The sequence below is a fragment of the Panthera uncia genome, chromosome A2, assembly GCF_023721935.1.
Source record: "Panthera uncia isolate 11264 chromosome A2, Puncia_PCG_1.0, whole genome shotgun sequence".
Lineage (NCBI taxonomy): Eukaryota > Metazoa > Chordata > Mammalia > Carnivora > Felidae > Panthera > Panthera uncia.
The window spans coordinates 121,988,484-122,013,972 of NC_064816.1; the positions used below are offsets into that span (position 1 = coordinate 121,988,484).

The window sequence follows — 25,489 nt, forward strand, 5'->3', positions numbered from 1 at the left end:
TCACACTGGCACCCCTTTCTCTTTATCATGCAAGCTATTAAGTCACTCTATGTGAGATGTGGGGGATGGGGAGATGGGGTTTTAACTGACTCTGAAGGTATTTTATATATTTAACCAAACATAGATGAAGGGTGGGGGAGGTAGGTGTTTTTTTTAACCTTTTATAAGTGCTTAAAAAACAAACAAAAAACTCAATGAATTAATTTAAAATGTCAATGACTTAGAAACATAAATATTACTTTGCCCCTAAATCACCCATGGAAAGAAAATGATGTTTTGTAAAAATGAACATGGCTTATTATTGATTCCATAACATTTGGAAAGTGGCAGAAAGAGGCACTGCTTGCTCAAGCACAGTTGAATCAGCATTTGCTTAGTGATCAAATGGGATGTATGGTTCCATGCAAACAAATTGTGGCAAATTTGGAAGGGGGCCACTGGGGCTTTGCGCAGCTTAGTTCTGATTTTGGAATATATTTAAGAAGGTGCCCTCCAGGTGTATTGTTTCGTCCTTCCTGCAAAGTCTTCTCGTGGGACTGAAGCTGAAGGTGTTTGCTTATGACAGAGATGTTGGTGCAATCACTCAGTAACTTCTGTGATGGTTTCCTTTAGAGTATCTCTCCAGTCCCAGCAATCCTCACTTCTTGGAGAGCTGTCTTCTCACCCGTGGCTCTGACAGCCACATGTGTACAGCGAGCTCTCCTCACTCCCACTTGCCCCTATTCAGTGGTCTAAAGACTTAGCCCAGTTTCTTTCTGCCAGGAAGCTGGATTAACAACCAGAAGGAGAGTCCATCTTGGTGTGGACTGGACAACTGCAGGCAAACTCTGGACTGTGGGAGCCCATAATTGGCCAAAGGGCCTAGAGCAGTAAAACCAGCTAGTCTATATAGGGTCAGAGATGGAGGTACTGAGAGGCCAGAAAAGTACTCCTTAGGACACTGACAGCCATCATTTTTTGGCTCCTGGCTCATTTTTTAGGCCTAATTGTATTTTTCTGCCTTTTGGTTCTAAAATTCATTCCTGGGATCCTCATAGGAAAGCTTTCTCTTTTTTTTTTTTTTTTTTTCTCAGCCTAGCTCAAGTTGATTCCTGTTACTTACAACCCCAGCAGTTATATTCTGGGTCGCTAAAATGGTAGTTAGAGACCCAGTGTCTGACAAACAAGGTAAGGGGATGGGCACATGACAAGAAAGAGACAATAGTTTCAATAATTTTTTTTTAAATATGGGATTTAGATATGATACAAGAAAGCCCAAGACAAAAGAAAAAAATAGATAAATTGGACTTCATCAAGATTTAAAACTTTGCTCTTTCAAGGATACAATCAAGAAAGCGGGGAAAAAAAACCCCATGGAATGGGAGAAAGTATTTACAAATCTTGTATCTGATAAGGGATATATATCTAGATTATATAAAAACTTTTATCATTCAACAATAAGAAGACACAACTCAATTAAAAAATGGGCAAATGACTTGAGTAGACATTTTGTCAAAGAAAATATGCAAATGTTCAATAAGCACACGGAAAGATGTTCAACATCATTATTATTTTGGGAAATGCAAATCAAAACTACAATGAAGTATCACTCCAAATCTACGAGGATGACTATAATAAGAAAGATGGATAATAACAAGGTATTGGCGAGGTTGTGGGAAAATGATACATTCATGCACTAATAGTGGGGATGTAAAATACTGTAGTGTCTCTAGAAAACAGTTTGGCAGTTCCTTAAAATGTTAACTACAGAGTTACTGTATGACCCAGAAATTCCACCCAAGAGAAATGAAAACAAATGTGCACACAAAAATTTGTACATGCATGTTCATAGTGGAATTATTCATTATAGCTAAGAACTGGAAACAACCTATATGTCCATCAACAATGAGTAGATAAACAATGTGGGGCATATCCATACAATGAAATATTATTTATTCCTAAGAAGAAATGGGAGTGCCTGGCTGGGTCAGTTGGAAGAGCATACAACTCTGGCTCTCAGGGTCATGAGTTCAAGACCGGGGTTGGGTGTAGAGATTACTAAGAAAAAAACAAAAACAAAACAAACAAACAAACAAACAAACTTAAGAATAAATGAAGTTGGTACATGCTACAACATGGACAAACCTTAAAACATTATGCTAAGTCAAAGAAACTTATACAAAAAGGCCATATATTGTTATCATTCCATTTATAGAAGTGTTTATAGAGATATAAGAGAGATTAGTGATTTCTAGGGGCTGAAGAGAGGAAATGGGGAGTGACTGGTAATAAATATTGGGTTTCTTTTTAGAATGATAAAAATGTTTGGATTAAATATTGATGATCAATATACATACAACTTATGAATATAACAAATAAACATTATACTTTAAAAGGGTAAACTTTATAGTACATGAATTATATCTCAATAAAGCTATAAAATAAAATAGTATTTAAAAAAATGTGAGGAAGAAATATATTGCCCCTACCTAATCACTGAAAAAAAAACCCAAAAAACCATAATCACACTGACAGTGAAATCTAAGGCCAACTTTTAACTGGCTGCGTAAACTTGGCCAAGTTGTTTATTTCTCTAATTCACAGTTGTTTCTCCTGCCAAGTGGAAATAATGATAATATATATCCCATAAGGTCATTTTAATGATTAAATGAGATACTTCGTATAAACTTTTTGGAAGACTGTTAATTGCACATACACGCTCAATAAATGTTAGCAGTCTTATATTTATTAACTTAACGAATGTAATTCTTGTCACTGAAAAACCCTCACTTTCTTTATGCACCACTCCAATGAGCCCAGATGCAACTCAGAGAAAAGACACAGGGCAGCAGGGAGAAATGCCAGGAAGCTGCAAGAATGGCTGCAGACCAGTAGCAAAAAAACTTTCATGAGTAAGAAACAAATATGATCACTAAATGCGCATCTTCATAAAAATGGATGGAACACAATTAATTCAGTTGAGCTCCAGGAAAAACTGGGAAGCAGAACTACTTCCATGTGTTAAGAAGGTGACTATAAGTATTTTATTTTATTATGCTTTTATAAATCAAGGCAAGTGTATACTTTTATAGTCAAAGTAAAACTTTATTTTGGAATGGTAATTAGGAGATCCCTAGCTGCTAACAAAGATGATCCCTTACTGCTCAATCGGATGATCAGAAATCCAACTGCCTAACCAAGTTTGCTCAAGACTTCTGTAGCCCAGCATCTCTCATCAGGAAGGTAAATGCAAGTGAAATCTTTGGGAATACCTGAAGCTTCCTTCTTTGACTGGCAATACTTGGGTAGAAATATTTCTAAAGTTCTAAAACTTCACCCCACCCTTCTTCCTATTTTCTCCTTGCTCAGTGATGTTATGACTATGACGAGGTTCTTGCAGTCACCAGTTGCCTGCTTCGAAATGGTTTGCGTTTGCTCTGTGTTTCTTGGCTTTCTGCTGGCTGTACCATGGGTGCTACAGTTCAGAGTTCTTTGACAGGTGGAGTATTATTGTGAGCACTAAGCTCTCAGTTTGTGCTTCATTTTAAAGAACTGTAATCTTTACAGCCCAGAGTTTCATTTTTTCCCCCCTAAACTGAACAGTGAACTTGCTGAGGACAGAGGCGTTTTAAATATTATTCTCATTTGGGGCACCTGGGTGGCTCAGTCAGTTAAGCGACTGATTCTTGGTTTTGGCTCAGGTCATGATTTCACTGTTTGTGAGTTGGAGCCCCACATTGGGCTCTGTGCTCACAGTGTGGAGCCTGCTTGGGATTCTCTCTCTCCCTTTCTCTCTGCCCCTCCCCCACTTGCTCTCTCTTTCTCTCTCTCTTTCAAAATACATAAACAAACTTAAAAATTGTTAAACACTGTTATTCATTCATCTTTGTATCTCTAGCCCAGAGCACAAGGTCTGGCATGTGGTGGTCATTCAGTGACCATGTGGAGAGGGGACACATAGGAATGTTTGGGAAGTGACTTTGTGCCAGTGAGTGTGAAGTCAAATAGTCCTGCTTTTTTTCAGAAAGTAGTGGAAGCCCAACCAGAAACTCCTTGTATTCTCCTGCCTCTCTTCCTCTTACCTGACGCTCTTCCTCCTACCACCAGCTGCGAATGAGCTAACCCCACATTCAGCCCTGCAAACCCGAGCACCCTCATATCCTCATGTCCCCTTTCAGGAGACACTCCCTCCCCCCGTTGCTGGGACCGTCGGTGCTAATGGCTCCCAGCTAGTGCCTCTGCAGGTATTGCCTCCACTGAAAGGAGCTGCCCCCTGGGGTCAGTTCATATCCAGTGACTGTTCACTGTTGGCAGTTCCAGTGTCTGGACCCACTGCAGGCCACTTTGAAGGGCCATTTTAGCTCCAGAGTGGGATTGGCGTGCGTGTGTGTGTGTGTGTGTGTGTGGCTGTTACATAGCCCATATTTTCCTTCTGCCTATTCCTGCTGCTTTACTCCCTCCTCATGGTGTTTTCCTCAAGAGCACACCTCAATAAACACCCCTGTGTGCAAATTTCTGAGCCTGTTTCTCCAAGGAACCAACTCAAACAGTGAGACCCCAGCTGGGACAGCCTGCAGCCCCTGGCTCAGGACAGTCATTGCCCAGTAAATGTTGATCACATGATGGACACATCTTGCACTCACCTTTCTTCTTAACCATGTGGACTGGCCAACAACTCCAGGCAGTTAGCCAGAAATTGAGAATTGTGGAAGTGGGTGCTAACCCGTCATCAAACCCAAGTAGCAATGGACTCCCTGAGCTCTCGGGGCCGTGGAGTATTTGTATGGGCATCCAAACGAACACCCCTGGCTAATGAGGATAGCCACAAATTCCTTAACCTTCCCACGAAAAGGAGGGAACTATGTCCCCTACCACTGAGTCTCAGGGGAGGAACCAGGAATATGGCAGAAGTCATGCTGTCTGATGTCAAAGACCACCTTCTTTCTACTGTGCAACGCTGCCTACTGTCCTGAAAGGGGTAAGAATTTCAGGCTTTTCTAAGGGTTGTCCCTCCAAGAGAAAAAAAAAAAACTACAATCACCAGCGAGGTGGAAGACTTACACAACTAATTCAAACTAGCCACTGGATAGCGTCCTTCTGTGCACACATATGTGCTCACTCTCAGGCTCAAGGTTTTCTATGTTGGGGAGGTTATTGTCACCTTACTTGGAATTCAGAGCTATTGATGTCACTAAATAGGTGATTTACTATGCAAGCAAAGTATTTGACCCCATTGTTATGCCCACATAAAAAATATGCAAAACACTTACGTACCTAGACAGGTGTGGCCATTGGGCTTTCTGGTGCTTGGGGAGTCATCAGAGGCTGGAGACGCCGAGGTGCGAAGCGGCAGGAGTAAGAACAGAGGAGTCACCAAAAGGATATTCCAGGGGGACTTCATCTTGGAGCTGTGCACCACGAGAGACCAGCCGGGCTGCAGAGGCTGCCCGCTGAGGGACTCTGAAGCTGAGGCCACAGAATCTGTCAGTCTGGCTTCCCTTCTCCACTCTTCCCTCTCTGATACACACACACACACACGTCCCGCACTCTCACATACAGACTTTTCATAAGTGTGAAGGGAATAGAAAAACATACAAACACTCACAGACCCACTCCTTCCTTTTGCAGAAGCCCCGAGAGAGAGCCAGCCGCCTGGGCCCCGGAAAGAGCTGCAGGGAGTCCCTGGTGAGCAGGTTTTCTGAGTTAAAACTGAAGCCAAAGGAAAAACCCAAATGGCAGCAGCTGCAGCCACATACCCTTTTATATTGCTGGCTGAAGTCAGTCGTAAGCCTCAGGAACCTCGAGTCTTGCTGGAATCATCCTGTGGGGTGGTTAGGAGGCCTTCCTCTTTCATTCTTGCCAAACAAAGCAAAACTAAAACTGAAGAAAAAAAGACCCACAGACACACAACTCTAGCAATTTGGTCAGCCTGTGGAAATGATAATTTGCTGTATTCACAAGTTATTTCATTTTGCTCTACACAATTTTGTGTGGTAAGATCGAGCTCCTTATTTTGTTGCTAAAGAATATTCTGGTCAAGTAGCTGTTTTCCTCTGGAGGAGTTGGACTATTCCTTCCAGGGTCAAGTTTTGCCAAGGCCTTCTGTTTGGTGTGCAGGGAATAAGCAATGCAGACAAGAATGGACTGTCAGCATGGCTGGATTTTAAACCTAACGTGAAAAAAAAGATGTGCTGTAATTAACCCACTTGTAGTTACTCAGCTGTATATGATGCATCTCTTTTCTCCAGAATTCCACAACGTGTTTATATTTCCCACCTCACATGATTTGTTCGTTTTCCAGAGACTGATTTTCTGTTTTGAAGATGAGAACTGAATGCAGTTTTTCTGGAGGAAAAAAACTGAACCAGATCATAGATAGAGAAAAGACATATCATCTGAATGCTTTGTTCTAAAACAGGATACAGCGAAGTCACATGCCATGCTCAGACGAGATAAGCGGATTGGGTCAAAGTACCACAATCTAGATATGCCTGGGAGATCCTGCAATTTTTACTCTCCTTGTTTAGGCTCTGAGGAAAGCTTATTATAAACTTTATGAAATGTTATGAAAGCTATCAGACTTGATAGACATTTCTCCTTCTCCTCCTCCTCCTCCTCCTCCTCCTCCCTCTCCTCCTCCTCCTCCTGCTTTTACTTAAGGAATAGCATTTTAAATAGCAGGCAGAATTTTAGAGTTGTATTCTTTCCAGGATGTAGGAAATACCAATTTTTAGGCTTTGAAGAATTCTTTGTAGGCATTAGTTTAACAAATGCTAATTCATCAAAGCTCTGAATCTGCAGCAGAGATATCACACTCCAGAGTGTTCCCCTGCTTATGTCCTGGCACACGTTGGGCCAAACAGATGCATGATGTCCTTGGACCTGTGACTTTCTTTGAGGCTGAGCTGCTGGTTCTCAAGGTCCCTGACTCTGTGACCAAGGCAAGCTCTGGAGGTCACTAGGACCACCACAGGAGGCAGGGCCTAGAGAAGTTCCAGGGACTTCCTGGAGAGACAGACCAATGGAATGATTATGAGCACATACTGCAAAGACAGAAAGACCCATGTTCAAATACCATACCTATTGTTTACTTCTGAGTAATGTATCATGCCAGTAATGTAACATTTCAATGCATCAGTTTCCTCACTGATATTGGAATAATAATGATATTTGTCTTACAGGGTTGCTGGAAGGATTAAAATAGATGATGTATCCAAACTATAAAGCGGTGTACCTAGTAAGAAGTAAGTGCTTAGTAAATCAAAGCTCTGGTTATTATCCCAGTAGGAATGTGATGAAATCTGCACCCCAGGCCAGCCTTTGTGAGAATTATAAGACATCGTGGTAGTTTCAGGCCAAGATGTGGGGAAATGGCATGGATTGGAAGAGGCAGCATTTATTGAATGCCTTCTATGTGCCAGGCAGAACTCCAGGAATGCAGTCTAGTTTTCTAACCCATAGGTCAGTAAGGAATTTTCAGGCAGCTTCCAGAAGAGCACTTGGCACAGGCTCTGGGCCTCCTGAGGTTCTGTTGGTTCTAGATTTATAGCTGTGTGCAGGCTGGAAGCAGGCTTCTCAGGGTGAAAGGAGTTTCTTAGTGGAAGGCTGTATGCAAACTTTAAGCCTTGTTATTCACGTGGGTGACCTGGGCAGTTCTAACCACAACCACCCCAGGAACAGTGAGCCTTGAGACAACCTGGTGTGCTCAGGCTTCCAGGCTGGCCAAACTAGGAATTCCTGGTTTAGCTGTGCAGCAAGAAGCAAGTCATTTGCCATTTCCAAGGGTGAGATTCCTCAGCTGTAGAGGTGTATCCCAATTATACTTGACACACAGTAGGTTTTCCATAAACAGAGTGATTTTCATGCTTGAAGATCAAATTCTTACTGGGCAGGGTCAAAAGAGGAACCCAGAAACCAGGAAGTGATTTTGCTAACTGATGCTGAAGTGTGTGTGCCTGCACACCACCAGACAAAACCTTTGTGTCACCAAGGTGGTGTCCCTCACAATGGCGTCCCTCGCAATGGCCCGTCTCATTTCTCCCAGCAGGGCTGCCTTTGTTCATCAAGCATTGAGTGCAAATGACCCAGGATCCCTGCACAACTTGCTGACAGGCCCTGGATATACCCGTGGTTTATAACAACTAGCTGGGCCCTGTGTGATATCCCTAGAGGACCCCTGCTGTCAGATGCTCCAATTCCGATTTTCTCAATATCTGCCTTTGGGAATAAGATTTCTTCCTTGCAGCATTTTGTTACTTTGCTCAGGGAGTTTTGATTCAAACCACAGTCCCTGCAGCAGAAGGCTGAGGGTTTATAATTCCCAAATACTACACCTGTGGTTCTGGTTTGTTCTGTCTGAATATGCTTCCTGATTACTTTTTGACCTACATTGGCCTCAGCTATCTCATTCACAGCGAGTCCTTTAATCAGGGGAAAGAAAAAAAAAAGACCCTAATGACAGGAAATCTTGTAAAAGCTGGTGCTATCACAAAAGCATGTCTTTGACTTTCTCCTGTCTCTGACACCAAGGGTACCTTTTTTTGCTTCTGGTTTCCCAGGATTCTCTGCGGTGGTCCCTGGCTCAGACCCACCAACCCCAGACTCTGTGCTGAGCCTCTTCTCTCCAGTCAGAGCTTATTTATTCTAGCTGTAGCCAATCCTTCTTTCTGTTATGTGCTAGGGAAATAGCAAATTAATCTATAACAAGCCTGCACATCTGCTAATTAAAAGAGTTATGAATTTAGGATGCGGGGACCTACATTTTTACTGTGGCTTCATCACTTCCTAGCTGTGTGCCTTGGGCAAATGGATCCACCTCTCTGGGATTAGTTGGTTTCACTATAAAATGGGTCATAGAATGCCAATATTATAGAAACATTGTAAGGATTAAGGAGACAATGAGAGTAAAAAAATAAAAATTAAAACAAAACAAAAAAACAAACCCTAACAGTAAAGGTTAGATAAATGTAAAGCTAACAATCAATTAACATTATCCTTCTTAAGTAATATTGGAATTTTAACATGCTTTGGCTTTGTACATTTTCGGAGGACATTTAAAGGCATTTCCATTTTAGTAATGCACATACGTAGATACAAAGTAGGAATTCAGAAAGCCCCAGGGGAGTGGTAAGATTCCCCAGTCCAGGGAGACTTGTGATGCAATTTGAGAAGTAAGCACTAGGTGGGCGGTAGGTGAGTGTGGAGACAAGGAACCCCTCTCCCAGAGGTATGCTGGTAGCTTCCAGTAGGAAAAGCCATGCACCAGGAAATAAGCCAAGGATCCTCTAGTGATAGGTGGCCCAGCAGCAGTGCAAAGCAACCCAGACATACAACAGGATGTGTGCTCCCACACTCCCCACTAACCCTACCCACTCACTCATGTGCTTCTAGGTGGTTGAGATTTGTAGAGATATTTATCTGGTAGGGGTGTGCCATTTATAACCATGGCCTTCTAAGGAGGGTGAATTCTATTAGATATAACTTGTTTTTGTCTGCTGGGCACCTGATAAAAGTTTGGAGAAAGGAGATGCTGTGAATGAACTGCTTTTTATAAATGAGGCAAAAGAATGTGGACATAATCCAGAAGGAACAGGGTAGGAGTAGAGAAATGAGAGCAAAGGGAAAATAGGACAGATGACACACTAGGATCTTTCTGGCAAAAAAAACCCCAAAAAACAAAAAAACAAAAAAAAAAAAAACAAACAAACCCAAAAAAACAAAAACCAGAGAGAAGTGCTGGGAAGTGGGGAGGCAAAAGCCTGAGCGAATAGAAAGGTCTGTGGTAGATTTGCAAGTTATTTGCTGTGCCACATGGGAAATGATACTTTGCCCAGATCTTGAATGGATTTTTGTGGAAATCAAAGGGAACAAGTTTCTTGTTTGGATCAGGGCTGGGAAGAGCTAAGAATGTACCCATAGAAGCAAGTGCAGAGGCAGAGGGACCAAGAGAACAAGAGCTCAGGAGTTCATAGGTGTCTTGGGGAGGGCTTTGGATTCTCATCTGCTATAGATTGGGGGAGATGATGGTCTTAAATCACTCTTACCTACATCTATAAAGTGGAGTTAAGTTTTCACACAGAGTAAGATAAAATTAACATTGCTGAAATAAGTGAGAAGCTCATTCATTCATTCTTTTATTCATTTTTAGATAAAAGAGGTCCAAGGGTAGGCAGTTCAGTGCTAGTCTGACAGTCCCGTGGTGCCTTCAGGGACCTAAGCTCCTTATTTTCTGTCCCACCCTCCTAGAACTGATTTTCATTCTCAAGATCAGCTAAAGATCTAAAGTAGCTGCTAGAGCTCCAGCTATCTTACCTATATTCCAGGACAGCAGTAGAAGAAAGCAGAAGGTGAGTGGAACTCACACCTTCTCTCATAAAGGCGTTTCTTCCCAAGTCTCCCTCAACATGTTTGCTTACATTTCATTGGCCACACCTGGCTACAAGGGATGCTGGGAAATAGAGTCATATGACCACTCGTAGCTGCATGGGAAGCTAGGGCAGGTGGTCTCTATTCTTGTGGTGATGTGCTCAGCTAAAGATCAGGGTTCTTAAAAGAAGGAGAAATTGAATTGGAGGAAACTGCCCACCATGTGTATTATACATAAATGCATGTAAACATTTTTCTTGCTGAGTTGAATATGTTTGATTAGGTTGTATGAGTTTTTGGAAGGTAGAATGAGGAAGCATACTAGCCTGTCCTATTCCTCTCAGTGGAATTTTCTTTGAATGCTGAGAAGACCTATGCTCCCCACAGATGCTTTTCTCTCCAGCTCTTATCCTAGAGAGCTCATGGAAAGATGAGCTGACAAAAATCCTCATGAAAATCACAGCTGAGATGAGATGGGCTAACTTGTCGTGGGGGACCATCATGAGTAAGACAGGCTCCCTCCGTACTGGGGAGTTTGCCACTACATTATAAAAAAACATGGAATAAATCTCTTCTGGAAATACTTTAGTGAAGGAAGACCAAGGAAGATGTAGTAAGGTGCAAATTAAATATAAACAAAATGCTGAACACAACTTTGAGGTTCTTGGTGCAGGACGCCGCACTTGTAGAGGGCCCTTGGATTATATGGTCAACTAGAGTGGCCATGGTCAGATGTCCTGGGAGATTAAGTGGCCAAACAAATGGCAACCCTGGGAACTGGCCTCAGTCTGAGGGGATGCTATTTCATGGCGAGGGCCCCAGATGCACATGGCAAGATCAGACCACCAGGTCTATTGAAGGCTTCTTCCCAGCTCCTACAGCGAGCCTGGAGGTCTCTTGCTGATACATTGAAGTCATTGTATCAAGAGTCAGTGAAAGCGTGAAGAGAGAGGATCACGAGATTGCTTTGCCAGTGCCTGGCACAGAGCATGCTTCATGGGCTGCCTCGGAATTCCTGCTGATGTTTCCCACGAGAGGATCGTTGAAGGAAGAGAGGGTGGGGATGAACACACTTGCATGGATTTGGAAAATAAATAACCAGAATAAATATATCTCTGAATGACCTTGTGTTAAGATAATATGAGCCTTTAGAGAAAAAGAAAGACACGAGGAGCTCAATTAAATATAAAATGAGAATTAAAGAAAAGTAGTAATCTTAGTCAAAACACAGTCCATCATGTTATCCCGTTGCTTACAACTGCTCAAAGCTCCCCAGGGCCACCAAGTGAAGGGTGAATTCCTAGTAGGGCTCTCAGTGCTGCTCATCATCTGGAGACTGTTGCCTCCCCGGCCACATTTCTAGTCATTTTGTTACATGCTCTGTGTTCTGGTGACACCAAATTACCAGTGATGTCCCTAGACATGCTCAGCTGTTCTATGCCTCAGTGCCTTTGCATGAGCTTTCACTCTACCTAGAGTGTTCTCCTCTTTGTCTTCCAGGATAACGCCTCCTTTTCCTTCAAGGCCACCTCTTCTCAGAAGCCGTCCCTGTCCCTTGCCAAGCACGAGTGTTTTCTCTGTCCTCAGAGCCCCCAGAACAAAATGGGCAAGGCTCCCCTGGCTCTTGCTTCTGTGGCATGGCCTTTAAGGTGGGCATCTGACTCCCCTGCCAGCTGCTGGATAGTTAGCACTGTCCCCACAGAACATGCACCTGACTCAAGGTAGGAACTCAATAAATGTTCATGAGAATAGGAGTGAACAAAAGGAGAAAAATATTTTAGCTGTTATAGCAGAATAGTGGAGTAGAATATATTTTTTTACATGTTTAAAAATGTTCTCAGGAGTTGTATGTGAAAGGAAGAAACATTAAAGGCAGGCACCATATTTGGGGTTCAGAACTAGACCCTAGCGCAAACGCTTCCAAATCGGATCAGTGAAGGGCCGAGCCACCAAGCAGGATTTGAGTGGCGGTCCCAAGCCTGGGCAGAGAGAAAACGAGAAGTGAGAGCATGATGCAGTCAGGGGTAAAATCTAGAGTCATGCAATTTCCTCCTGGTTTTTCACAGTTTTTGTAATAAGGTGATAAGGTTTATTTCCCAAGAGACTGTGGACCTGAGCTAGCAGAGAGGAGTGGGGAGAGGGAAGCAAGGGTGTTGCCTTGCTTCATTCCAGAATGAGCTGCTCTGAGGAGCCGGGAGGAAGGGTTCAGCCAGCCACAGGCACTGGAAGACAGAGGAGCCTTTGTCCCCTCACCGGCAATAGCAGGTCCTCTGTGCAGCTTGAAGGTGCCTGAACCGCCTTTACAAATTACTTCTTGCCATGACTTGGGATGGGAGGAGGAAGGCCGACTTAAATGGAGATTACAGAAGAGCCAAGGGAAGTGAGGGTGGGGAGGGGGGTCCTGTGGTCCTGCCAAAGGGACTGGACGATCAGTGTGAATTGGCCTGCATCTTTCTCCTCCTCCCACATCCTAAGTTATGCTTTAAAAGTCACTCTTTCATCAAAAAAATTTTTTTTTATTTTGAAGTTTTAGTGTATGTGTGTGTGTGTGTGCGTTGATGTGTGCATATGTATGTTGCAATGACTATGGTCCCAAATTCTTCGACACTCCCACTATTGTGAAATGGGGTTCATTTGCCCTCCTCCTGAATCTGGGCAGGTTCATGACTGCTGACCAATCAGTCTGGAAGAAGTGTTTCTGGGCTAGTACCAGGCCCAGACTGTCAGAGGACTGACAGCTTCTGCTTTGGTTTCTTGGAATTCTGAGCTTCCATGTAAGAAGTCTGATTGCTCTGCTATAGAGACCTCGTGCAGACCCTGAGACCATATGGGGAGGGAGCAGTCCCCTGCTGACTCACCTTTCCAGGTGTCACTCCAAAAGCACAGACATGTGAATGAGACCAACTTTGACCTTCCAAACAAAAGTGACCCTCCAGACTAGCCAGCTCAATACCGACAAAGTCCCCCACCCCTAACACCAGTTGATATTACTTGGAGCAGAAAAATCTACCCAGTGGAACCCTGCCAGCAAAGAGATAATAAAATAGTTGTTGTTTTAAGACCTTAAATTTGGGGTCATTTTTTATTTAATAGTAGATAATCAGAACAGTGTGTGAGACTGGAGACTGAATTATGGTTGGCCAGCATGCATCATCCAGGTTGTTAAGGGTTTGAGCATATTTGCCCCATTTCTTTGGGTCTGTGCTTTCCAGAACACCAAAGTCCTTCATTTTAGATCAAACCAATCCAGAAACACTGGACTTTTCTAGTGATCAGAGGTGGTTCCTGCATGTCCCAAAGGGACAGCAACCCAGACTCAGAAGATGAAGGAACCATGTAAGACTTTCAAGGACAAACATCTCCAAATTGCAAGCAAAGATCACATTTTCTGGCTCACACCTTTCAAGTTCCCTGACAACTCTTATGTTGCTTGCATGGGTATGTGGTTTTTATTGCAATGAAGGTAAGGAAAGGAGAATGAGGTGAAAGAGAGGTTATCTGTCAGAGGCTTGTTAATATGTTGCAACTGGAGAAAAGACTAGGTTGTAGGATTCTTTGTTAACATTTGCTACCTTTGAACTAGGTTAAGATAACACATAACCTACTCTCAAGCACCACAAGGTTGATAAAAATCTCAGAGCCAGCAAACAAGAAAGAACTTTGCCCTGATTCCATTCTCCCCAGAACTCAAGAGACACCATGTCTCTTGAATTAGGATAGAAGCAGGAAACACATGCAGAACATTATAGAACCTGAAGGCCAGGAAGGTCAAGATGACTTTTCTGGAGTCGAAGCCCAGAATGGGAATCCCATTACTGATTTTAAATCCAGAATCCTTTATGCTGCTTTCTTCTATTCTGCTTTCAGGGCCCATTGTTTTTTATTTTATTTCATTCTATTTTATTTTTTAACTTTATTTTAGTAAATGTTTTATGGAACAATATAAAAATTTAAATATATTACATATATACACACATTATATATGTTACATATATATACATTATGTATATTACATTTATATACATTATATATTACATATATACATTATATATTACATATATACATTTATATTATATATACATTATATATGTTACATATATACATTATCTGTTATATACACATTATCTATTACATATGGATACATTATATATATTACATATATACACATTATATATATTACATATGTGTAGATATATATACACTTTATATATATATATATATATATATATATATATAATTATTAAATATATATTGTTGTTAAGTAGGAACCGAATGTCAAAATACAGCCAGGAAAAAATAAATGTGTTGTAGTATAGCTACACAATTTTTAAATTCAAAATTCAAGGAAATCATTTATGCATATGTTTTGCTAAAATAATATCTCTTCTCTTCTGTTCCATGTGTTTAGGCAGTGAGTCCCAGACAAGGGCATTGCCACTGGACAAAGGTCCAGGTGCAGGTGCAGTTGAGTTCAGCCTCCTCATCCCTTAGACAGTCTGGATCTGCCTGAGACCTTGAGGGACACACAGACCCAGGTGAGTTGCTTCCAGGCTGATGGGAATGTGAGTTCCCTTCAAGTGTGTCAATCTTGCATCTCCTGCCTTTTCCCTGAAAGGGCAGTCCTCCCAGATCCTCATCCAGTTTATCACAGAGCAGGAAGGTAGGCAGATAGCTGCAGATAGAGGAGTCTGAAATCAAGAACTATTGTATGACAAGGCTGGGAGCTTTGGGGTGAGCCCTGGTGCCACTGGTGAGCCCTGGAGCCCTGTGCTGCCTGCTGGCTCAGTGTCTGGGCCTGACATTGCTTCAGTCCCTGCCAAGTCTCCCGGCACCAAGCTGATCTGAATTCCCATTAGGCTCCTGACACCATTTGAGCTCTTGTCCCTCTTTATGGAGCTAGAAGGCCTCATCCCCTGCCTTATAGATAGCTGTTGGAGCCTCACTGTGCATGGTGTGACCTCTCAAATCATATCCCCTCTGTTCACACGACTGTGTGTGCTATCCATTGTCTGCATTTCAGTTATGCCTTACCCTCTGGACTGTACCTCTCCCGGGTTCTTGGTGTCTGTCTGAAATAAGCTCTGGTGCTCTATAGCCATTAGATCTTGAACTTGGGCCCCAATATCTGCCCTGATAAGAGCCAGCCTCAGCAGCAGCATTGGGGCCACCTCAACGTTGTCTGTCTTGGTCTTACAAGCTTTTCCATCCATCTGCAAAGCTGAAGTCCAATTGGTTTTGCATCTGAGGATATCTGAGACGCCTGAGTCCCAGGCTTCCCGTTACTTTAGGGTAAAACTGGAATTTTGCATCATTTAAACACCTCCTTCCTCCCCCTGCCCCGGAAAAGGTGTAAATGCTGCTGATGGTGGTCAGCTAACAAGTCAGCTGACCTCTCAGACATGACTAATTGCCTTTATGCAGAGTACGTCTGCCCCGTTGACTCTGACCAAGAGTGAACTCCAAACCCTCATCTCTTAGTATCCTGGGACTAGACTCTTGAAGGCCATTCATTAGACCTGCCCCCCCCCCCCCACCGCCTCCACCCTGGAATTCACTGCTTTGCTGGAGTATGTTTCAGGAGTGATTTAGTTCCTCCAAAGCCATCATGTCCTCACTGCTCTGTGGCATCAACACCTCTACTTTCCCAGAATTCAAGCCAAAAGAGAACGAGACCAACTAACCAGTGTTTTTTGTAATATGGCTCATTTGAAGTCATCTCCCTGCAAACTGACCTGTGCAGGTAAAACACACAGCCAGCACCTTGGTTCAAAAGCTCTGGTGAGACATCTGTCCTGGAGGGTCTGAACCTCACGGTTACAGGTCACAATATAAGAAATCTACTTAATATCTGTCTCAGAAACTTTCCTTATACTCTTTGATGTGAGAAAGTGATTAGACTTCAAAACAGACCTGTGGGTTTGGAAGGCTGCTATTTGGCGGTTCGGATACAAGAAACGCACATGGAAATGATCCATGCCCAGCTTATCTCAGCTCTGCCAAAGACAATCCAGTTAGCACATGACAGCGGGAATAAGGCACTTGAATTCCACCAGGCAGGGAAATAGTGCATTTTCAATCAACAAGACCAGAAAACTTTCACCCTGTCACTGTTAGCTCTGAAACCTACATCCGTTATTTCCATGGGGTCAAAAGTCCTAAATTATATGATTATGAATGGAAAGAATCAGGTAGTAATTTTCTTTTGTATGCAAATTTTTATTGTAAATAAAATATATATATAAATAAACAAGAAAATATGGCATTGATGAAAGTCAAAATGTTTCAGTGAACAGCTTTCAGACTTTCAGCATGAAAACAATTATAAATAAAATATTAAAAGCTTCTACTTGATGCCAATAGTGCCTTTTAAATAAAATCGAATAAATTTCTTATCAGTGGTAGAATGCATTACAAAGCCAGCCGAATTTAATTGGACCCACAGTCTTTGTAGGGTTTTAGAAAACTCTTTGTTGATTGATTCATTCCGTGCATATTTATTGATCCCCTGCTATTGGTCAGCTTGCAGGCGTGAGAGTTAGGAAAACTTACGAAGATTTCTGTCCGCATTGAGTTGACATTTTTTTTTTGGACTCACAGTTGACTTGCTATGCCGTCTGGAAAATACATTTATTTAAATATGGTTACATCGCTTCTGCTTTTTGTGATTGTTTATGCACAGGGTTAGAGCAGGCAGCTGTATGCACAGCCCCTCCTTGGGAAATTCACACCCCCCCACAATTTTCCCAGAGCAGAAAGCCAGCTTTCTTTGTATTACTTTAGCCTGATATAAGAAGAAACAACTTCTTATTTCAGGACACTGACACCAGCCCTTTTTATCTTTCCCTAACTGATCACCTCATATAAAAATTTTGTTTTTTAGAGTCACAGACCTCACTGACAATCTGATGAAAGCTATGGGTCCTCTTCCTAGAAAGAAGTAACACACCCTTATTTGTTTTCTAAGGTTTCATAGATCCCAGGTCAAGAACCCTTGGTTTGGATGGCCTTACTTTTCCCAGCTTCTTATTCTGTGTTCCACATATGAGAAACTGCCATGAGCTGGAGTTTTCCTGTTTAAATTTAGCCACTTGGGTTGAGAAATTGTGAAAATTTTGGTCATACCTACTTCTGTATTAGCACTGTGATATAAGCTCTTCCTATTGAGCAAGGGCATCAGGGCGGACACCATCTGTCATCTGAGACGGAGGCTGTTGTCATGAGGCAACATGTGGGAAGGCCCAACCAGAGGCCTGGTCTCCTTTACCCAAGCCAGATACCATACGCTGGGTTTCATTTTGTCTTTTCAGTTTGTGGCAATAAAACCAAAGTTCCTTTGTATCTTTACTTCACGTATTTGAGTGACTCCTTTTATTCCAGTTTGTATTCCCCTTTTTTGCCTTTTGCAAAATCTGCTGGACACCCTACTTTGGGTGTTCAGAGAACGAACAGGTGGACACCCACCAGTTGTAGGCTGTCTCCCTTTCTCCTGCCATGAGGAAATGCATTCAGGGGATAGAATGGTGACATTAATTTAGAATTGGTTATGAAACCCACTTCTCTTTTTTTTTTTTAATGTTTGTTTATTTTTGAGAGAGAGAGACAGAGCATGAGCAGATGAGAGGCAGAGAGAGACACACACAGAATCCGAAGCAGGCTTCAGGCTCTGAGCTGTCAGCACAGAGCCTGACGTGGGGCTCAAACCCACGAACTGTGAGATCATGACCCAACTGAGCCACCCAGGCGCGCCTTGTGTGTGTTTTTTTTCATGGTCTCTCTGTTTCCTCCTTCACTGTGTTCTCATAGACAGTATGCATGCCTCCCTGTTTTTGGTTGACATCTTCATTCTCTTGTGGGCTGAAAGCCAAGCAAATCATGATTAACTTTAAATTTTTTTAACGTTTATTTATTTTTGAGAGAGAGAGAGAGAGAGAGAGAGAGAATGAGTGGGGGAGGGGCAGAGAGAAAGGGAGACACAGAAACCAAAGCAGGCTCCAGGCTCTGAGCTGCCAGCACAGAGCCTGATACAGGACTTGAATTCACAAACGGTGAGATCATGACCTGAGCTGAAGCTGACTGCTTAACCGACTAAGCTACCCAGGTGCCACTGATTAACTTTAAAAAAAAAAGAGAGAAAGAGAGAAATAGGCTTTGAATGAGAGCTTAAGGAAATTTATCAAAGGACCACCTGACCTTTAGGGGTTTTACTAAGGCATCCCTTTTAGGAAGGAAATCACATAAAAGGGTTTTGGGTCAGAGAGAAAGGACCGGGAATATCATATTCCTTTTGAGCTGGCAAAGTAGAGAAGAAGAGTATCAGAGAGCGGAGCAAGCTCAGACATATATAAAATGACTCGTCTCTCTCCAAGCCCTAATTGAGGGTTGTGGGTGTTGGAAAGGTTGAGGGGGCAGCCAGGATCGCAGAGGTTTTACCCTGTTTTGTTGTTTGGGACCCTACACCATCCCACAGAGAGAATCTCTCAGCTGCATGAGGTGCCTGTGGCAGAGTGAAAAGTGTGGTGCATCAGATGTGGCATGGAGGGGTCTGAATTAGTGTCCCCCAGCTAACCTTAGCCTAAGTGTTGTGTACTGGGGGGACTCAGAGATTTACCCATGGCATGTAGACAAGGCAGAAGTTGGCTGAGGATGTGGCTGATGAGGTTTTCAAGGTACAAAGAGATAGTATGGGGCAAAGAGATCCAGGAGCCAAAGGGGTGGGGCAGTAGCAAAGTCCAAAGTGGGGCCAGTGCTGTGAGAAGGGCCATGTAGCTGACATGGAGCTCAGAGACCAACGGCAAATTCACCAGCTATAGATTTCAGACTCAGAGGCCAGCATCAGTGCAGGGGACATCCTCGTGAAAAACAGGACAGCCAAAGGACACTGCAGGAACTGAGCACGTATAGTAAGAGTCCACTCTTTCCCACAACCCTGACATCTCCTCATTTGCCATCTTGAAAAGGAGAGGGGGGAGATCCAGAAGATTGAGCATATACCCAACAGAGACATGGTCATTCCAAGAGAGACTATTCCAACTCACAGAGACTGAGATGTTACTAATTGGCAAGTTTAAATGGTAGCCTCCATTATACCTGTTAGAGTGGCGAAAATAAAAAAGACAAAGAAATAACAAGCGTTGATGAGAAGGGGGAGAAAAAGGAACCTTAACACACTGTTGGTGGGAATGGAAATTGGTGCAGCCACTGTGGAAGAGTGTGGAGGTTCTTCAGAAAGATTAAAGATGGAAACACCATATAATCCAATAATTCCACTACTGTGTATTTACCCAAAGAAAATGAAAACATTAATTTGAAAAAAATATATGCAGTGTCGCTTATAAGTCTATTGTAGCATTATTTATAATCGCCAAGATATGGAAGCAACGTAAGTGTCCATCAATAGAAGAATGGATGAGAAAGAGGAAGACGTGGGATGAAGATGTGAATATATATATATATATATATATACACATATATATGAATATTTATATGTCATGGAATATATGGAATTCCTAATATATATTATGGAATATTACACAATCATAAAAAAGATGACATCATGTCATTTGAGACAACATGGATGGACCTAGAGGGTATTATATAGGTGAAATAAGTGAGACTGAAAAACACAAATACCATATGATTTCACTCGTAAGTGGAATCTAAAACAAAACAAAACAAATGAACAAACCAAAACCAAAATTAGATTTATAAATAGAGAGAACAAACTGGTGGTTGCCAGAGGGGATAGAAGTGGGGAGTGGGCAAAATGAGTGAAGGGGAGTGGGGGATACAGGCTTCCAGTCAGTATGGAGTGAGTAAGTACCAGGAATAAAAGGCCCAGCATAGGGTACATAATCAATGATATTGTAATAGTGACATATGGTGACAGATGGTAGCTGCATTGGGGAGAACAAAGCATAACATATAAACTGGTCAAACCACTATATTATACACATGAAACTAATATAATATTGTGTGTCAACTATGCTGAAAAAAAGATGCAGAGTAAACTTCACGTGCATTATCCACAGGTTGAAAGGAAGATTCCATCATTAGTCGAAAATAAGGAACTCACATCTTTTTCACATAAACTGGCAGTGTGTACAATTTTGGATCCCAGTCAACAGGGCAATGATAACAAGGAAGAAGGGGTGTGTAATGAAGTGACCCAGGCCTTGACCTTGAATTACGATGTCTGAGTCCAGGTTGCGCGTGGCCACAGAATGAAGGGCTAGCGCCATGGCAGGATCACGTCAGGAGGACTGGGGAGCAGAGTCAAGGGTGGCTAACTCAGCTCAGGGGACAGAAGGACCTCACTAAGGGAGATGGTACAGTCCTGGGGTTGGGGAGTGTGCTCCCTTCTTGCAGGGTGTGAAGCTCCTCTACACCAGGAAACCTGTGCATTCCTCGGGCTCTTTTGGTTGTAAGTTACAGGAACCCATGGGAGCCGGCTTGGGCAAAACTTAATTTTCAATGGAAGGATACCACAGAAGCTCTTGGACTCCAAGAACAGAAAAGCCATGGGGCCTTAGGAAGCTCGGGACCCAGGCACTCCATAAGGAATCTGCATGGGTATCTTTACTGTTTTTCTCTTAGCCTCCATTTCATCCTTCCCTTTGGCTTTGGACCATCTTCCCCAGTTTCCAGCCTGTAAGGCCACTGACAGCTCTTGCATTTATATGTTGCAGTCCCAGTTTCTCTCTGCCTCGGGTGAAATTCTTCATGAAGGGATTCATTTACCTCTTCTAGATCTGTCTACTTTGGCTAGGAGAGAGGGAGGTTGTGTGCAAAACTGCTCCCAAAGCCATGTTGTGTGTAGAATGGGAGGAGCGAGGCATGAATAAGAGATCTAGGCTCTTCCCTCCAGGCCACTAGGAAGGGTCTGGTTCTGTCTCCACAGTGTTAAGCAAATTCTAGAGAGCAGGGAGAATGACTCGAGGGAGGGGAGGGGGCTGGGCAGAGGAAAGTCCTCTCCCACTTTCCCTGGATGGTGGGAAAGCAGAATCAGCACTCTGCCCACCATAAGCTGAGAAGTAAAGGTATGGGGGATGTGACTCCAGGACCCCTGGCACATTTTATTTCACTATTTCATGATGTCACCTTAAAGAAATGAAATGAAACTTTCACTAAGGGAAAAGAAAATTAATGGTGGGGAAGTTATCCGAAGGCAGAAAATTTGTTAAACGCTACACCGGGATTTCACAAGAGGTTGATGGGCTGATTTTCTCATGGCTCCTTAGTGAGTCTTAGGGAAAAATCATGATATAATTTTAATGTGATTTTGATTGCTTATTCTTAGGTCAGCCTGATACGTTTCTCATGATGCTAAATTATTCATTTTTATAAGAAGCTTTCATAAATAAAAGTATAAGGCCTGAGGTGTCCAGGAGTTTGGAGAATGAGGATGGAGAAAGTGTGGGGAGAAAGTGAAAGGTAGCCAGAGAGAGTGGCTTTGCTCTTTTCCAGAATCGTGGCATCAGAGAAAGCTGGCTTCAGGCATTGCATACAGTCTGACTTTTAGCATTGCCCTGCAGCCCAAGACCACCGGAGTCCACTTGTAGTCAACAAAATTATTTGTATTATTAATCTTGCAGCAATGGAGAATACATATCCCGAGAAGCTCAGGAGCCTCTCAGAAGGGAGGATAAGGAGAGAGGGAGGGGTACTTAAGAAGGTTTTAGGGGCTGGAGTTAGTCACAGGAAGGTCTTGGCAGGATTTGATGAGATTTTGTAAACTAGGGAGTGTCTGGAAAAGCCAGCAGTCTTATCTTTGGGACACACAAGTCTGTGCAGAGTTACCATTAGGGCTGTCTCTCCAAGGTCTTATGTCGGTGCACAGGAGTCTGGAGGAGCTGGTGTTTAAAGACTGAGCCCCAATGGTCTGTCACGATTGATCTGTTTTGTAAGGATAGCTTATGTTTCATAAGTGTAGTTTCTGTTTTCATTCTCAGGCCTCCCCACTTTAGTCTGGCTGTTGGCGGGTCTGTTTTCATTTTATCCCTATTTTTCTGTCCCGTCGTCACGGTTGTACAGACATGCAGCACGTGTAACGTAAAGAGCTCTATAGCTCTGTAGCTGAATAACCTCCCACAAGATGACTTCTTTTATTTGCAGTGGAGAACCAGCCATAGTGCTCACTTCCAGAAATTCGGCACTCACTCAGCAAATTATCCGATTTGATCACTCCCCCCTCATAGGTCTACACCTTAACTGTGCATGTGTGCATGACAGACATAGTATGTCTTAGACTTAACACACAATTAAGTTCAACAAATGGCCATTTCAGGAACCAATTATGAGTTCTAAGAACTATCCTCTCTCCCTCTCTGTTCAGACTCTTCCTCAGGAGGCCTGGCCAGGATGCCAGCATGGCAGGCCGTTTCTTGGGGCTGGATCCTATAGTGCGTGCGCTGGTCAAGAAGTTCAGCAGAACCACAATGAAATACCACCTCACACCCACTGGGATAATTATTATTTAAAAAAAAAAAAAAAGGAAAAAACCAAGTGTTTCCAAAGGTGTGGAGAAATTGGAACCCTTGTGCACTGTTGGGGGGAATGTAAAATGGTGAAACCACTGTGGAAAATAGCATGGCAGCCCCTCAACAAATTAAAAACAGAATTACCATATGATCCAGCAGTTTGACTTCACAGGATATATTACCCAAAAGGATTTAAAGTAGGGTCTCAAAAAGTTATTTGCACTCCCATGTTCATAATGAAGACATTATTATAAGTGAAATAAGCCAGTCACAAAAGGACAAATACTGTATGAGTCCACTTATAGAGGTACCTAGTGTAGTCAAATTCATAGAGAAAGAAAGCAGAATGATGGGTTAGGGAGAATGAGGAATTGTTTAATGAATACAGAGTTTGTGTCATAAGGGAAGCTTCTGGAATTCAAACGTTCTCTATCTGGATAGTAAGTACATGGTACTCACTTTGTAAAAATTTAAGTCAAGATTTATGGACTTCACTATATCCATATCACACATTAAGATTAAAAAAAAAGTGAAATAAACACACTGTTTCTAGGAATCACCCACTGCCCACATACCAAGCCATGCACCAACACTCTGTCCATACTTGGCTTACCTGTGGCTTTTAGATGCAGTAGGTCCCTTTTGATCATGAATAAAAGGAATATGAGTGAGACATTACACACACTTATCTTGGCCCTCTCTTTACTCACAAGTCATTGCAGTCATTGCTCTGAGTTCAGAGTCAGTCTAGACTTCAGCTCAAGCATTGCTATTGTGCTGTTAATCCTAACCCTTCTGAGTGCAGCATGTGCTATATGTCTAAGATGGGAATGATCAACATTACTAATAAAATTCTCTACTAAGAACAGTAGTGGGTCAATCTTTTAAGTTAGGCTTACGCTTGGAACATATTCACCATACCCACATATACAGGTACTGTATTAGGAAGAAGAACTTCCCAATTCTGGAGATGCAAAAACTACCCAGTTCTGATCGTTAGGAGACGATACATTTATCTCAAAGGATTTGCTAGCCATGGAAACAAAATGAAGCTCAACAATGGAATGCATTCAACTTATCTTTATTGGGCAGTGAAGAAACTGGGTTTCACTTTTCTTCATATGCATGTACACTCAGAGGAGGCATGGATGTTCAGATATTGTTCACAAGCCACTTTACTCCTTTCAGTGACCAACCAAAACTCTAGGTATGGTCTGAGTGTAAATCAGACGTTCAAGAACATCAACTCCAGAAAGGGCTTAAAGTACTTTCTTTACATGGGCGCATGCTCCAATGGTGTTAGTGGCTCATCTATTTCCTCTTGGGTTGACTGAGGTGACAGTGGCCTGGACTCTGAATGGCTGAGAGGTTGGGGATGGTTATACACAGGAAGCTGCCTTATGGCTTTAAAAAATTGCTAATAGTGTCCTTCCTAGGGGATCTTCAAAAGTTCCTGAGCTAATGTCACAGTCAGCAATGTCTAATTGCTCAAAAAGGACTCAGAATCATCAGCCTTGTGGCTAATCCACATTACAAATTATTTGTGGCAAATGGACTCCTAGCCTGTCTGCCTTGCTCCTCAATCCTGGATTTGTTTCCATCTCTTCATTTCTCTAGACTCTCTGGGAGTAAGGTATACAGTCATGTCATCTGTGAATAGTGACACCTTTCCATCTTTCTTCAAAGTCTTCCTATTTCTAAATTTTTCTTTTTGCTTTTTTGTATTGGCTAGGACTTCCAGTTCAATGATAAATGAAAGCAGTGAAAGCAGATATTCTTTTCTTATTCCCAATCTCAGGGGAAAGCTTTCAGTATTTCCCTGGCAGATGTGATGTTTACTCTTTTTTGTTGTCGTTGTTTTATTTTTTGTATTCCATAATTTCTGTTAAAAAATAGACTTAAGACTTACTGTAGAAAATGTATCTTTTTTCTCTGCTTTCAGGATCTTTGCCTTGTCTCTGGTGTTAAACAATTAGTTACTTGTGCCTAGATGTGTTTTCCTTTGTATTTATCCTAATACTTAGGGCTTGCTGTGTTTCTTGAATCTAGCCTCTTCTTGTTTTTTTTTTTTTTTTTAAGAAACTCGGTTTTGGAAATTTCTTTGCCAATCCCTTCAAATATTATGTCTGTCTTATTCTCATTCTTTTTGTCCATTTTTTTTTTTTTTTACTTTACCAATCTTATTTATTCATTTTAATTAAATTAATTAATTAATTTACTTACATCCAAGTTAGTTATCATATAGTGCAATAATGATTTCAGTAGATTCCAGTGGCTCAATCCTTATGTATAACACCCAGTGCTCATCCAAACAAGTGTCTTCCTTAATGCCTCTTACCCATGTAGCCCATCCTCCCACTCATAATCCCTCCAGCAACCCTCAGTTTGTTCTCTGTATTTAAGAATCTCTTATGTTTTGTACCCCTCCTGCTTTTATATTATTTTTGTTTCCCTTCCCTTATGTTCATCTGTTTTGTATCTTATATTCCACATATGAGGGAAGTCATAAAATATTTGTCTTTCTCTGACTGGCTAATTTTGCTTAGCATAATACTCTGTAGTTTCATACATGTAGTTGCCAATGGCAAGATTTCATTCTTTTTGATTGCTGGGTAATATTTCATTATATATATATATATATATATATATATACAGATATATATATATAT

General features: G+C 42.1%; 1 protein-coding gene across 2 annotated transcripts in view; it reads right to left on the bottom strand.

Moving 5' to 3' along the window:
• AOAH (acyloxyacyl hydrolase) overlaps positions 1-5,947 on the bottom strand; it is a 170,047-nt gene extending 164,100 nt beyond the window's left edge. The window contains exons 1-2 of one of the 2 annotated variants that reach the window (XM_049641702.1): positions 5,736-5,947; positions 5,254-5,445 (exon numbers count right to left, since the gene is read on the bottom strand). In XM_049641702.1, the coding sequence (XP_049497659.1) occupies positions 5,254-5,380 (127 nt within the window). In that variant the 5' untranslated portion in view covers positions 5,381-5,445; positions 5,736-5,947. The other variant, XM_049641703.1, reaches the window with a different exon arrangement.
• Between the last annotated feature and the right edge of the window lie 19,542 nt (positions 5,948-25,489).